This window comes from Gymnodraco acuticeps, unplaced genomic scaffold, assembly GCF_902827175.1.
Source record: "Gymnodraco acuticeps unplaced genomic scaffold, fGymAcu1.1, whole genome shotgun sequence".
NCBI classification, from domain to species: Eukaryota; Metazoa; Chordata; class Actinopteri; order Perciformes; family Bathydraconidae; genus Gymnodraco; species Gymnodraco acuticeps.
The window spans coordinates 3,141,544-3,158,080 of NW_022991375.1; the positions used below are offsets into that span (position 1 = coordinate 3,141,544).

Here is a 16,537-nt window from a genome sequence, read left to right on the forward strand (position 1 = left end):
TACAAAGAAAAATGCACACTTTTATATGTTTTCATTCATTTAAGTTTGAGATCGTATTCAATCGAATTACCTGTGTCAATATATAACATTCATGGAAATGAAGGTTGTTAAAAGGACTTCTTTACACACACATAAGTGTACATTCATGTCTTTATTGTGGTCCAAAGCATGTTAACAGAGTAACAGTTTTACAGTGACCTGGTTCAATCAGACATTATGTAACATCTCAGTTGCTAAACACAAGCTATGCGAGATGCACAAACTGAGGAATAAGTATTAGAAACATGGGACATCATTCCATTTGTTAGCAGAACCAAAGTTGATTAGGCCACAGTCTTCCCTTCGTCGATGGTTGTTTGGCTCTCCTGAACTCCATGAGAAGAATTTGGCTGCACACCCATCCACGTTCCTTCTTTGTGGATGTCACTGAGTCCGATCCAGGCAGATCCCTGAGCAGGGTCAAAGTTTTTGATCAGTGTTTTGACAAAATGATCTTCCTCCTGACTGCGGATAGACACCAGGTTGCCTCCCTGTGAAACGCAGAGGAGTTCTGCATCAGCTCAGGTCAAACGTGTGGCGATGTACTTGTAGCAGCGGCCGTTGAAAATGGACCAGAATAGGGGACAGCTGTTTTGCTGTGGCTCCACTACTAGTTCTTCTGAAGGAGACACAGCACAGAGAGCCAGGCCCAACAGGAAGAGAAAAGCCTGCATGATGATGTCACCGTCTCTGTCTGTTAAAGTTGAACTGAACCATTGGATAGGATGGAGATCCTGTGACAAGTGACAGGCTGCTTCCTTTTATATGCATCAGAGATGGTGTTTTCACTGTTGGCCCAATATTATTGGTCACTGAATTTGGCAAACACTTTCTGTTGTGACTCATATGTTTGTTTGATGCCCAAAAGCAGATAAGAAACATAACAGGTACTTTTATATTCCAGCATTGTAGTCTTCTAAAAAATGCACTTGCCCATTTCTGAACCTCTGAACGTGGCACTTACAGTATGTCCCCTTAAAAATACATGAACAATATATTAAAAATACATTTAATGAATGAAAAGATGCTCTAAAATGGTATCTCTTTTCTGTCCTTTTGATTCATTATGATCTAAGCTTAGGAGTAGAAATAAAGATGAATACATTTTCAGTTTAAATGTTTGTGTATATGTTTGTCTATGGTTGTGTAATGTCGGGTATTCCAGAAAGACAAAGTCCCATCCGCAATTATTTACTGTGCAAAGTACAATCACAAAACATTGGTAAAGTTCACTTTGCAAACACTTTAAGTTTCACACAACTACAAAGAATATGAACATTACCCAACAAGGACCACAAGCTCACCTGGAGATGTCACATAAAACCTATGATTTATTCATTTCAGTCAAATGTTGAAGTAGTAAAACACTGCTTTAGAAAAGTCATGTGGCTTCAGCTGTAAGAAGGTTGCTGGGACACAAGGAGAGACATATTGCTTTCTGTCTGACTTTTCTTCTCATTTACAACTGAAAACTACATACCAAACATGGGCATATATTTACACATAAACAATATTACAGTAGTACAAAGCCTTCAATGTGTCCTTTCTTGAATTGTGAACTTTTTTATTTTAACATGCAAACAAGTTTTAAACAACATTGCTTTAAAAAAAAATTACTTCACAGAATGGCCGTTAAAACACTAAATACACCTTCCTGTTGGTTTCCTGTCCATTACAGCACCAGAGGAAAGAGAGGAGCGTGATCACAAAACACAACAGGTACATTAGAGCATTCAAACCTTAAACATATTTTCTTCTCAAAATGCTCTTGTACTTTGCTGAACCTCTGGCACCTGAACGTTTGTCACCTCAAAAATACATAAAACAATAAATAGGTAATATAACACAGTATTTCTGCTCTATGAACACAAAGAAAAGAGGAGTGTTTGTGCATGTGTGCGTCATGTACAGGTTTTTAGTATAAAATGACTACCACAAGGCCTCTCTATGACACTGAATATGAACAGACCCCAGCTCTAATTTATTAGATCTACAGAATCACTGACTTCACAAAATGCATCTTTCAAATGAGACTTTGTAACTCTTTTAAGAGAAGTAAAACACATTGTTGGTCTTATAAATAAAACGCTTAACAACTAATTGTCCAATTCAACAGTCCGGGTTTTGTTGCAGCTATAAGCCTCATTGTGGCTATTGTTGAAAAACTTTACGTCACTAAATATATATAACAAACAGTCAGTTTGCTGACTCATGACTCTTCCACATGTGCCACTGTTACAGAGGTTAGTCTTTAGCTAAATGCTAAATTGATTAACAACAGCTTAGCAACTAGCATCATCCCATACCTGCCTGAAGAAAGTGTCTGCAGCAAAAGCTACATAGTCTCACTTTAAAGAGGAAATCCACTCTCAGAATTTATGAATATTATCCTAATAATCTTGAATAGTTTGAGTAGATGTGTGGATATGAACAACTCCTGGAGAGGATCGATCTCAAGACTCAACACACACAACAGGTTGAGAGTCGTCAAACGAGTCTTTGCACAGAAAATGACTAAGCTTCTCAAAACACACACATTATATTTAGTGAGTCTTTACCTTAATCATCTCTGATCTTTATGAACCAAAGATGTTTTTGGCACTGAAACAGTTGGAAATCCCAGTCCACCGGTTAATTATGATCTGGAGGAGACACGCCCCTGTGCTCTGAAAGGCTTGGTGTTGAAATGATGATTAACACTAGTGGCAACAACATTTCTACTACTTCTACTATTGCACGTTACCGCCCGTGTTTTAAAAGTATCCAAACAATGCGATACATGCATCGCTAACATAACATTTAGGAATCTCGCCTTTGGATGTTTTCTCCTACTCAGCAGAAATGTAGCACTGATGTGACAGGCTAAGCGTTTTACAGACACAGGGCAGGGACAAAATAAACACAAAGACTTATTTATAGTTTGCCAGATGATGTTGTGGATCTAAAGCATGTCTCTTTGTACGAGTCATTGTAACTAATTTATCATTTCTAAATGATTCCCTTCATGCTGCTCCTCATTTCTTTTCAGGATGGTCCCTGTTTTTCACAAGTCGGGGCAATGTAAACAGGAATATATATTTAGGATCTGTTGGTTCAGAGAAGATACATTTTCAGTCCATACTAGTTAGTGGTTGCAAGGCAAAAATAAAGCTGTAAAACTCCTACCAGGCATATTTACTAAATCACACTTGTGCCTCCTTTATTCTTTCCACACCCTGTGTTTTCAGAGTTTACACAAGACTTCTGAATAATGTGGACATTTCAGTCAGTAAGAATAAAAAGTCAAAATCTCCTCATGTGCTTGGCTTATCGCTTGACATAATTTAACATAAGGATTTAAAAAGAGAAAAATATAGTAGGGCTGTTTGTCCTAATCCAAAACCACCACACAGACCCTGATATCAGTCATCATAATGTCAAAAATCATCTAGAAACATCTGGTCTGCTTTACATGATAACAGACCAATCGTTTGGGGGCTTAGTTAAGCAAATGACACTGTGGTGAAAACAAAAAAGACACTGATAATAGTGACCATAATAAACCAGGAACTCTGTGCTGCAGGACTTGATGTGACATTTGGCACTGAAAAAAGTATATAGGTCCATATTAAATACAATCTAAAATGATATGATCACACAACAACATCATAGAGAAGAGGGCATGAGGAGCAGTTGGCTTAAAGTGAACCAGGACTTTAAAATGAAAACAAGGAGAACAAAAAATGTCAAGATTTCACCAACAGTTTTGGAAGTCGGCCACGTTCATGAGAGCTTCAGTGGTTCCAAGGTCAGTCAGTCCCAAAGAAACCTTTTCTCCACATGCCAGACACTGTTCACTCACTGAGGCCGCTCGTGTTTTGTTAAAAGCCAGAGCCTTAGTGTAAAACAGGTAGAAGATGTTCTGTAGGTTTGTTTTAGTGTTGTACTCCTGCTTGTGTTACATACTATCCACACAATAGCAAAAATAAATATGCTCCACATCATACACCTAACAACTAAGGCAAGTATCCTGGATATACGTGCATCACCAGGCAGGTATGCGATATGAGGATGAAATATGAGACCATTAAGGTGGTAGATTGTGGCTAAAAGATTATAAACTTATCTTCATGGTTGGCTTTGTGTCTGATGAAGAGGCCGTCAAGTCCTTGATGACCTCCAGGGGATGGACGCGACTTCAAAGACAGAAATAAAGGAACATTCCAGCTGCTAAACAGGCTCATAAATAACCAAAAGCTCACCACAAAAACATATTCAGTCCAATAGATACTGTACAAACTACTTACAGCGTCCTCTTCTCTCTCTGAACTTTGGATACTTGCCAAACTGACAGTGTTTACAACTTAAATCCTTTGACCGTAAATCCTTTATAAACACATTTCACTATGTTATAAAGCCGTTTAAGAACGGTGCAGCTCTATGTCTTCATAGGTTGTTTTTTTTAGAACATGTGGCACCTTATTGTCCACTTGGCACCACTGCTGGTAGTCTGATCTCGTTGCAGTGTATGCCTGAGTGTTTGGCATTTTGCTGTACAAAGCGTCTTCCAAGCCACACGTTCCCGGTGCTAGCATTCCATCTTGCTGTGTCCGGTGTGTTGTGTTGGTGTCTTTGAAGGTACGTGCGTTTTGTGTGTCTTTAAGCACGCGGCTCTAGCTTGTGGGACAGCTCGAAAAGCGTCTGTTGATTGTCGATAATGTGCAGGTAGTGAACGCTCGCCCTCACGTCCGCACTGTCGACCCCGATAACCTCGTTGCCTAAGAGACACACAAAACACGCACATTCGTCACAATGAAGAGCTTTCTCTCTCTGCTGAAAGAACACACACATTTGGTACAAACACAGACTGTATTATGGCCATATGAAGAGAGAAAAGGACTGTCTGGGAATGGTTGCTTAGAAACTGCATAAGTTGCAGCACACTAACCCAGCTGCAGGTGGCAGTAGATACCTCCCAATGAAGGGATCTAAGCATCAATATTTCATCCAAAGTTAACAGAAGGGGCAATGAGCCTGGAGAGCCTGTCTCACAAGTTGTTATGTTAGGATTTGTTTGCACAAGCAGAATTCAAACACGCTCACCTGGCTGGTCGCTTTGGCAGTGCCGAATCATTCTCACTGTGTCTGCGATCATGTGCTGTTGGTTCAGGAGAAAAACATGTTTGCATCAGTACAAAACCCCCCAGTCATGGTCTAATATTTCAGGGTAGGGTTTTCTGCCTGACAGCACCAACATTAACATTTCAGCAGTTTTTATTCCAAATGAGACGAATGTGCTTCAGCTATTGAATCATGACCTTATTTTCTTTTAAGTGTTAGAGGGGAAGTAAATAGTTACAAAATAAATATTCCTAGTTGACAAAGATTTATTTTAAAGCAAAGCAACACTATTACATTGCCTCTGCAGCGTGGTTGTCTATCAAGACAGATAACGCAGAGGTACTTGGGCAGGTGACTGACTACCAACGACACTTAACAGGGCCACCCTGAACTCTATTATATCAAATAATGCCAGCTTGTGGTTATCAAACTAGCTCCAGCCTGTTTTTGATGTTTTTTTTCCACCACCTGATTGGGACTGCCTGGGGAAATGTGCACGTTAGTTCCCTGCCATCCTTGAGTATGATGGGTGAATTACCAAGTATGTGTTCAATCAATCACCTGTTGATGCATTGCATCTTGTTCTGAATGCAGTTACTGGAGGAGAATTTGAAAACTCACCTGTCTTACAGTATATGTGGCATTTGCTGTTTATGACGCATTAAGATTCAGAAAACTGACCCAACTCACCAGCTTCTCAAAGTTGACCAGGTTGTCATGGAAAGTCTTATTTCCCTCGTGGATAAATGTGATATCTAAGAGCAGAGGAGGTGAATCATTATTAGTGTGTGTGTGTGTGTGTGTGTGTGTGTGTGTGTGTGTGTGTGTGTGTGTGTGTGTGTGTGTGTGTGTGTGTGTGTGTGTGTGTGTGTGTGTGTGTGTGTGTGTGTGTGTGTGTGGAGAGGTTAGAGATGATACCTTTCAGGAGAAGAGGCATGAAAGGGATTTTGGGAGGCTTCATCTTCTTGAAGGCTTCTCTATAGGCTTTGTGGTTCAGAGATGGGTCCTAAAGAAAGGATTGGGAGAGGAGAATTAAACATTTGAAAATAAAGTCAAATGCAATTATATTTCCAGCTCTGCATTTAGCTCCATCTATGTTGAGTAAGGCTCACCGTGATGAGCTCCAACTCTGAGAAAATCTTCTTGAACTTCCCTGGACATTTCTAAAAAGGAAGATTTGTGGTCATTGGTTTTGATTTAAAATACAATACTATGTATGGATGAATTAAAAAAAAGTAAAAAACACACCTCCCAGGTTTGGTTGAGTCGACTGACAGCTGCTGTGTTAAGCCCCATAATGATGGCAAATGCAGAGTTCAAATTTCTTTGGGCTTTACAACTACAAATACACAAAACATATCAAAATGATTAACATCATAGAGCATTGAAATCTTGATGTTGTCGATAAATCCACTTTTATTTATGTATATGTCTGAGAGTGTGTTTGTGTCCGTTCTTACTGAGCTGCGATCTTGATGAACTTCTTGAGCAGCTGTACTCTCTTGTTGAGCGATGCACACATGAGCACCTCGGACATGACCCACTGCTGAACCTCGTTGCAGCGCTGCAGCAGGACGGAGAGCGCCGCCGTGTGGCCGGTACCGGGCACACGGCTCAGGGTGTAGTACGCCAGCTCTTGCTGCAAGTGGAAAGAGGAAATGTGTGAGTGAAAGTCCTCAAGCGTTTTAGAAAAATGCTCTAAAATATGTGGTCCAATTTTCAAACTCCACGGTGACATATTGTTGTTTTTTTTTCAAGCAAATGCTCATATTAATGAATTGAAATGGTGTAGAGTGCCTGAGGATACAGTATCATCCACAGAACAGTGTTTATTTCAACTTTTTCCAAACAAAAACATTCAGCACGTCCAGACAGCGAAAGAACACTATGTTCTCAAGACCCAGCAAGTCTTGAGCATTTGCATCTTTAATGCTTACCGGTATGTTCAAGCAATCTTTGCAATGAGCATTAATTTATTATGAACGATGTGCACACACCGCTTGCATATATGTGTGTGTGTGTGTGTGTGTGTGTGTGTGTGTGTGTGAGTGTGTATACCTCGTGGATGGATTTGAACAGGCTCCAGTCCAGGTGTGTGAGAGCAGCTGCCACATCCCAGGTGTTAATACCTAAGAGTCGCACCGTCCTCCTGCTTAGCTCAGCACTGTCCGTTAAGGGAGGCTGCACACCACACAAATAAAAAGTTAGGACAAGGTATACACAAAACAACACTACATACACACAGGTGTTGTCCATTCACAGGCAACTCTGAAAACAACATGCTCAATAAGATAACATGCCTACTGTTACGACAGTTAATTAATAGGTATTTATCTAATGTTGATTACAGACTGTTAAATATATCTTTCCTTAAGAAACAAACATCCAATAAACTGCAGTTTCTGAAAAGCCAAATATTGCAAAAACTGATTCAAAGCATTCACAACTGAAGCTCCACTGTGAAAAAACGCCATTACAGAAGTACACTTTGCCCTAATAGAGAACTTTCCAATACTGCCGTCACGGTTGGCAACACCAACATTCTCCTTTTCTCTCCTATTGAGTCAGAGTTAATACAATTCACCTGGCCTAAGAGTTTCGCTTGCTTAAAATGCATGACTCGTAGTAACACTGTGAAACATTTTATGTTTGGGATTTAAAATACACACTTTCATGCTGGATTTAGCGAGAAGATGATACGGCTAAGAATAATATCAAATGCAGTAAAATGCCAAATAATTATATATTGAGAAGTTAGCTTTAAACCTACAAGCTGCATCTTTTAGCCTCTATGAATATTTGTGAAAATATGGAAAGATGGCTGGTTACAGAATGACAGAAAGAAAAAGTAGGACAGAGATTTTACATACCATAATCTCATTGAGATCCCTGCGACAGACCACCAGCTTTCCCTGTGGGGTCAGAGACTCTGAATACACACAGTCACTGGGCTGTAACACCCTCCGCTCTGCAGAGACAAAGCAACAAGAGGGATGATTATAACCATTCAGAGCCAAGAGGGTTGCAAATCATGCAGTTGCTAAGGGACAAGCTAAACCTATTTTTAAAAAGCAAAGAAAATGGATAATTGATTCAAATTGAAAGATAAAAGCAGAACATTGGATGGCCTAAAGTAATTAATGAACACATGAAGTAAGTAAGTAAATAATAAACAGATGGAGTAGGTCACACGCTGATGGAAGCTATTAAACGATTAAAATAGTTAACAGTAGCTAAAAGTATCGGATTAACAATCTATAGTTAATGTTTACTAAAAGTAATAGTTCATGATTATTAAAAGCAAATTAACTAATTGTTAAATAAATAAACAAACTGTTCAAATAGTTAGAGTATTGGATGAATGTTTAGTATAAATATCCAAAATAATGTAAATATTGTTTGCTGCAGGTTAGTTCTATGGTTATAAAATAATCAAAGATCAATTTTCTGACAAACCAAACTTAACATTGTCTGTCCGTCCGTGTGTGTGTGTGTGTGTGTATGTACCTCCAGTGTGCGATGCCACAGCAAGCACCATGTCTTCTTCTGTCCTGTCCATCTTCAGACCCACAATCCTTAGCAGCTCATGGGCCTCCAGTGACGGGTGTGTGTGGACACTCAGGTATGAGTCAGCGCTCACGTACACACAGCAAATAACTGGAAGATGGTACATATACTGTAAATATGCTGACACATGAAATGACTGAAATACTGTAGATCAAAATGAAGCAGATTCAGAAAAACCCAAGTATTTACAGAGATTTGAGCTTATTTACTTGATTTAAGTACTTAAAACAATTATATGAGTTGAATTGAAGCAATTTGCCAGGGCACATTGAAATTAAAACTCATGGACTGTCATTATGCATAATGTATCATTTTGTGTTGTGTATGTGTGTGTGCATGTGTGTTACTCACCCTCTCTAGTATCGGTCGAAGGACTTCGGGGTTGCAAACAGTTTTCCTTCAAACTCAACTGCTGATACATTTGTTTACTCTGACAGAGAAAGAGAAGAAGAAACATGGAGATGTTCAATTCTGTATTCATACTACACTGCTTATAGTTGTATTACAGTTGAACTCATGGATGTATCGCTTTGCATCTAACCTCCCTTCTCTGGTTTACCTTTTGGTTTGGAGGGCAGTCATCGACAGTGCTATAAGAGGGAAACAAGACGCACAACGGTGAACATGGATAAAAGTAGGTGTGAAATTGAAACAATATACACACACAAAGTGACTGTCAATGAAGAACAAAGTCTTGTACAGAGACGAAAACACTTACTGTCGGCGACGCAGAAGTTTCTGGAACTCCTTCAGGTCCTTCTCAAGCGTGGGGAACTCGTACAGATCTTCTAAAACACACCTATACAGGGTCTAACAGAGAGCGAGCAAAACAAAACAGGTAACTATTTACACAACATCCAGAATCTCATGCTGTCAAATAAAATGACCAAAATAATATGGCATTATCATAACCGTCTGTGTAGAACATTTACCGAGCAAAATTTCATTTAAATGACACTGCGTAGTTTGATTAAATAAAAAAAACAGACAAATTCTGTACTTTGTGCTGAAAAGGGTGACAAGGCATTCGCTCTAGTGTGTGTGTGTGTGTGTGTGTGTGTGTGTGTGTGTGTGTGTGTGTGTGTGTGTGTGTGTGTGTGTGTGTGTGTGTGTGTGTGTGTGTGTGTGTGTGTGTGTACATGGCAGGGAAGTAGTAAGAAGTATGAAAGCTCAGGAGGCAGAAACAGCAAGGATACACACACAAAGACACACGTCTCCAAACACCTGCTTATCGCTGTCATTGACCCACCATAGCCTCCCATCCCAATTCTCCTCTCATTCCTCCTGTTACTAGGCAACTATCACCTGGGTTACGCACTCCATATGAGATTATACACATGCCAACCCTCGCACTTTGGTTTCCATGGCAACCTGGCACAGAGATACAGAGCCTCCAGGTTACGGAGGGACAAGTGATTTGGTGAGCGTGTGCGCTTCTTGCAGGTGAGCAGTGTGATAAGTACCTGTGTGTGTGTGTGAGTTTCTCTTTCCGTGTCATGTCTGTCACGGGGATTATCATGCAATTCAGCAAACCATGTGATAATATAGCAGGAACACAGTGGATACAAGCAGCAATTGTGAAGAGAAACATGGCAATATTGTGACACAGTATTACGGAGGCACGGCTGGCCTGATTTGCACTGTTTCATCTTATTTAACATTGTGCGAACTGCCTTTCAGGGTGGAATAACAACTTGGAAATAGACAGCAAAGTGTTATTTAACACTGAGCGATCCAAATCCAATACTTCTTATTTGTAGCCTCCATGATGTCTCCATGTGACAGAGTAAAGCTCATGAACACACCGAAGTTAGAAAAACAACTTGCCAACTCAGTACATTTGACTAGATAGAGTAAAAGGGAATAATTCTCCTGATTATCTTCTATTAGTCTCTGAAAGAACCACACATTTAAACATCTTTTCTCACATGATACACTATAAAAGGGCCTGTATTCTTTCTACTTTTAATTAGCTGGCATTGTCAGAAGGAGGAGATACAAATTCAATAAGGTTTCCCTGTAGGAGAAAGCTGAAAACAGTTCAAAACGAGAAGAAGCAAACAAACGGATCTAACACACGCACAATTTCAACTCTCTGTGTCTCAAAACAAAATGCTTGATGTCCTGTCGTGCAGAACTTAAAGAAGGACAACCCCATTAAGTGTGCAACTCGATTTTAACAGGATAACAACTGGTGACTTCTAGAATTGTGTGAGTAACATTCTGTCTTTAGACTTCTCTGTTTCAGTGTGTGTACTCTGTATAAATGCTCTGTAGTTGATCTGACTGAAATTGTGATTTTAAATCTCAAAACCGCTACAGTATCTGTCAGGCAGAAACTTGGGACAAGTAATTTGACTGAAACCTTAAAACTGAACTAACTGACTGCTAGGGTTAACTTTGAATTAAACATTTGTAGAATACTAAGAGCTTTATTGAGTAGGTGTAACTGTATTAAGGGTTAAACTCATAACTTTATAACTTAGGGTTTAATGTAATTGTAAAACCATTGGGCCACTGAAAAGACACAATAGCAACTCAGGAGGGAGCCAGTCTAGATTTCCTTTTGAGGGCCACCAGCTGCAGAGAGTTAACTAATTAAAGGGGCGTGGCCCCACATCTGTGAGAACTCAGCAATCAGGTGTCCATTTTTAGGTAGCACTTTCCTGGAGCGTCAGACAGACGAAGACTGACAAAGACAATAGAGTCCTGCTGGAGTCACGAGGGTGGCAAAGAGGAGGCAAATCCTACTTTGATTGAACTAAGTATCGCTGGTGTTTTATTTTATTTGGTTGTTTAGCCCCTCATGCTATAATCATGTGTATTTTCTCCATTCCTGTTCATGTGTCTTCTCGCAATTATCACTGGCCCCGTGTATCTCGTAATCGATATAACCGGCCTGCTCTCGTCTATCCCACATGCTCCACTGACATCCAACATCTAGTTTCAGGTGGCCTGTGGAACTGCCAGTCAGCTGTTCCTAAGGCTGACTTCATCTCTGGCTACGCTTCCCTGCAGTCTCTGGATTTCCTTGCTCTCACTGAGACGTGGATTACTCCATCCAACACATCCACCCCAGCAGCTCTCTCCACAGCATATTCCTTCTCCCATACACCCAGACCCACTGGCAGAGGAGGTGGCACTGGTCTCCTGCTCTCTCCCAAATGGAGCTTTTCCCTCTTCAAGCTACCTAACTTCACTCCTTCCACCTTTGAATTCCATGCCGTCACAGTAACCCATCCTATACAGTTAACCATTGTTGTTCTCTACCGTCCACCAGGCGCCTTGGGGGACTTCTTGGAGGAATTAGATAATCTCCTCTCACACATCCCTGAAACTGGCCCTCCCGCTGTACTTCTCGGAGACTTCAACCTCCAGACAGGGAAGATAGACGAACTAACATCTCTGTTAACCGCCTTTGCTTTCTCACTGTCTCCATCCCCACCAACTCATAAAGCTGGCAATGTCCTTGATCTCATATTCTCAAGGAACTGCGCTACTTCTAACCTCTCTGTAAACCCGCTCCACACATCCGATCACTTCTTCATTTCATTCTCTCTACCCCTTTCCAAACATAACAAACTAATCTCTTCTCATCCTGCACCTGTCCGCCGTAACCTTCGTTCCCTCTCTCCCTCTACCTTTGCCTCATTGGTGCTCTCAGCCCTCCCTTCCTCTGACTCGTTCCAACTCCTACCTCCAAACTCTGCTGCAGAAACTCTCCTCTCTACTCTCTCATCCTCTCTGGACTCGCTCTGTCCTCTCACATCTCGGCAGGCTCGTCAGTCCCCTCCTGCTCCCTGGCTAAATGACGCACTGCGTGCTAATAGAACCGTCCTTAGGGCAGCAGAGCGGAAACGGTGGAAATCCAAACACCAAGACGACCTCCTAACCTATCAGGCTCTCCTCTCCTCTTTCTCTGCTTCTTTCTCAGCACTTTCTTTCAAGATAAGATCCAATCTTCCTATTCCAATCCCAAAAAACTATTTTCCATCTTCTCCTCCCTCCTGGACCCCCCCAAAGCCCCTTCCCCCTCCTCCCTCCTGTCAAGCGACTTTGTTACCCACTTTGAAAAAAAGATTGATGATATTCGCTCTTCTTTTTCTGACTCACCTTTACTCACCACTGGGTCACCAGACCCTCCTTTCACCCACACACTGACCTCCTTTTCCCCTCTCTCTCCAAGTGAGGTTCTTACCCTCATTACCTCTGCCCGCCCTACCACCTGTCCTCTGGACCCTATCCCTTCAAAACTCCTTCAGACTATCGCTCCTGATATTCTACCGTTTCTCACCCATTTCATCAACACTTCTCTAACTTCTGGTCACTTTCCAAACAGTCTCAAGGAGGCAAGAGTAAACCCTCTCCTAAAGAAACCCACTCTCAACCCGTCTGATGTTATAAACTACAGGCCTGTCTCTCTCCTCCCGTTCCTGTCTAAAACACTTGAACGCGCTGTCTTTAAACAACTCTCCTGTTATCTCCATCAGAACAACCTTCTGGATCCGCACCAGTCTGGTTTCAAGGCAGGTTTCAAGGCAGGTCACTCCACAGAAACTGCCCTCCTTGCTGTCACTGAGGAACTGCACACTGCTAAAGCAGCCTCCCTCTCCTCTGTCATCATCCTTTTGGACCTGTCTGCGGCATTCGACACAGTGAATCATCAGATCCTCCTTCGCACTCTCCAAGAATTTGGAGTTTCAGGCTCTGCACTTTCCCTCATCACCTCATACCTCAAAGACCGCACCTACAAGGTTACTTGGAGAGGGTCGGAGTCCGACCCTTGTCAATTAACTACAGGGGTCCCTCAGGGCTCTGTTCTTGGTCCCCTCCTCTTCTCCTTGTACACAAACTCGCTCGGATCTGTCATTAGCCCGCATGGTTTTTCATACCACTGCTACGCTGACGACACCCAATTGATTCTGTCCTTTCCCCGCTCAGAGACCCAGGTCGTCGCACGCATCTCTGCTTGTCTAGCTGACATCTCTCAGTGGATGTCTGCTCACCACCTCAAGCTCAACCTTGACAAGACTGAACTGCTTTTCCTTCCAGGAAAAGATTGTCCCACTCTTGACCTAACAATCAACATCGGCATCTCTATTGTTTCCCCGACACAGACTGCAAGGAATCTGGGTGTGATCCTAGATAACAACCTGTCCTTCACTGCAAACATAGCTGCTACAACCCGCTGCTGCAGATACACGCTTTACAACATCAGGAGGATACGTCCCCAGCTGACCCAGAAAGCGCCGCAGGTTCTGGTCCAGGCTCTCGTCATCTCACGCCTAGACTACTGCAACTCCCTCCTGGCTGGTCTACCTGCATGTGCCATCCGACCTCTGCAGCTCATCCAGAATGCAGCGGCTCGTCTGGTCTTCAACCTTCCTAAATTCTCCCACACCACGCCGCTCCTCCGCTCGCTTCCGGTAACTGCTAGAATCCACTTCAAGACAATGGTACTTGCGTACCATGCTGCGAATGGATCTGGCCCTTCCTACATCCAGGACATGGTTAAACCGTACACCCCAGCACGTGCACTCCGCTCTGCATCAACCAAACGGCTCGCTGCACCCTCGCTGCGAAGCGGACCCAAGTTCCCATCAGCAAAAACACGTGGGTTTGCTATCCTGGCTCCAAAATGGTGGAATGAGCTCCCCATTGAAATCAGGACAGCAGAAAGCTTACACACCTTCCGGCGCAGACTGAAAACTCATCTCTTTCGACTCCACTTCGAGCGATAGAACTATTAACAAAGCACTTATATACTAATAAAGGACTGGCTTACCTAAAGCCAGTTGAGTAGCACTTGAAATGTTTTTGCTCTATGAAACCTGATGTACTTATATGATTCTGTTTTCTTCAAGTTTGTATTTTGTTGGTCGAACGCACTTATTGTAAGTCGCTTTGGATAAAAGCGTCAGCTAAATGCAATGTAATGTAATTAAAGAACAAGACCAAAAGACAAATGAAGATGACTGAGGCTTATTATGTTTATCGGTGTGTGACATGTGTGAAATGACATCAGAGGATCAGACTAGCAAACTGTTGAAATAGAGGAGACAAAGACGAGTAGTGCCGTACCTTCATGAAGCTCCTGACGTGCTCCTCTTCTTTCAGGAAGTCCTTGTAGAGCCTGCTCCAGTGGGAGACCAGCTGCAGTACCTTGCGCTTCCTAAAGAGGGCGTCTTTACCCTCCTCTTGGCCCCTGCAGCGGGCACTGCTATAAGTGAGAGTAGTCAAGGAGACAACTGATAGCAGTGTAGAGGAAGAAAGGATGTGTGTGTGTGTGTGTGTTTGTGTGTTTGTCAGAAAGGATATTGTCCGAGCAGAGCCTGGCAAAGGTCATTGGTGGACATGAACACCAGGTATGTTAACAGGAAGTCATCCAGCAGCGTTTCTGAAACACAGAAAAAACATCAACAGTTACTTCCATGTCCTTCACTAGCAACAGTGCAAGTGACGTTTTCAAAACCTATTTGTGGTATTAAGATATGGAAAGTGACATGAAAGTCTCTAATAGTTTGTCCCTCTCTTCAGCCTTTAGGTTACATTATTAGTTATCCTCCTTGTGTTAGTCTCATTAGAAATAGACTTTAAAGCCCTCAACTTCAAGAATGATCATTGCCATGTATGTCTTTCTTCTCTAAAATAGCTTGCAAATAGGGACAATACATCATTTTACATCCACCAATGGGTCAAATTATGTGTAATTTGAAAGAGGCTTCTGATGGACAAACTCACTAACTAATGAACAAGTGGAGAATATAGCAGCTCGACTCTAGACGGACATATATTTCCTTAAAGAGGTGGTGGAGACCAAAAGAAGAGCTAACATGAGAGTGAATATTGGACATACACTCATCAGCCGGCCAACAAAGGACTCATAATAAAAGTTAAGGCTGCTCCGTTTCTTTTTTATATGTAAATATGCAACTACTCGCATATTACATTTTGAAATGTTAAGTGTCTTTAGAGACCTTTTGATCTCAAGAAGTTAACAAAATTGGTTGCATAGCATACGTTTGGGGTAGAACAGGTTATATCGCTGGCTTATGGTGCCCACCACAATCAAATATCAAATATTTTCAAAATACTAAAGAAGATTATATGTATATTTTCTTAAAGGTTCAAATGTATAACATTTTAGAGAAAAACTAGCTTATTTACAAGAGAGACAGCAACAGTGTGTGTGTGTCAAACTCTTTCCCTGGGAAAATGTGTGACCCAAATATGGTTCTGTCGGGCAGAGAAAAGAGAAATCAATTATAGAAGACTGAGCAAAGGCTGCTGCATTAATATTTGATCAACTGTCTTCTCTTTAGAAATAAAAACACAACTCTTCTCAATAAATATTTTTAGACAGGTCTGACTTATAGGTTTTCATTTATTCAAAACCTTGTTGACTTTCTTCTTGACCAGCTATCAGTCTATGTGCTGCCTTCTCTCTCTCTCTCTCCATTGCAGACTCCTCGCCCGCCTCCCTCCACTTCACCCCCATTTTCTCCTTCTCCGTGGTAACATTTGCTCAAGCTACTACTCCCCTCCTACTCTCGCAGCTCCCTGTGATCACACACACACACACACACACACACACACACACACACACACACACACACACACACACACACACACACACACACACACACACACACACACACACACACACACACACACACACACACACACACACACACACACACACACACACACACACACACACACACACACACACACACACCACACACACACACACACACACACACACACACACACACACACACACACACACACACACACACACACACACACACCTGATGAATAACGCATTCGG

At 41.9% G+C, this 16,537-nt stretch overlaps 1 protein-coding gene across 1 annotated transcript in view; it reads right to left on the minus strand.

Annotated features, from left to right (window-relative positions):
* Nucleotides 1–1,216: 1,216 nt before the first annotated feature.
* The window catches only part of rapgef5a (Rap guanine nucleotide exchange factor (GEF) 5a), a 51,851-nt gene continuing 36,530 nt past the window's right edge, over nt 1,217–16,537 (minus strand). The window contains exons 12-26 of the mRNA XM_034240838.1: nt 15,025–15,103; nt 14,788–14,932; nt 9,425–9,516; nt 9,266–9,296; nt 9,058–9,136; nt 8,647–8,796; nt 8,010–8,107; nt 7,198–7,320; nt 6,600–6,778; nt 6,388–6,478; nt 6,252–6,302; nt 6,058–6,145; nt 5,830–5,894; nt 5,122–5,176; nt 1,217–4,796 (exon numbers count right to left, since the gene is read on the minus strand). Of these exons, the coding sequence (XP_034096729.1) occupies nt 4,678–4,796; nt 5,122–5,176; nt 5,830–5,894; nt 6,058–6,145; nt 6,252–6,302; nt 6,388–6,478; nt 6,600–6,778; nt 7,198–7,320; nt 8,010–8,107; nt 8,647–8,796; nt 9,058–9,136; nt 9,266–9,296; nt 9,425–9,516; nt 14,788–14,932; nt 15,025–15,103 (1,445 nt within the window). The 3' untranslated portion in view covers nt 1,217–4,677. The remainder of the gene's footprint in view (nt 4,797–5,121; nt 5,177–5,829; nt 5,895–6,057; nt 6,146–6,251; nt 6,303–6,387; nt 6,479–6,599; nt 6,779–7,197; nt 7,321–8,009; nt 8,108–8,646; nt 8,797–9,057; nt 9,137–9,265; nt 9,297–9,424; nt 9,517–14,787; nt 14,933–15,024; nt 15,104–16,537) is intronic.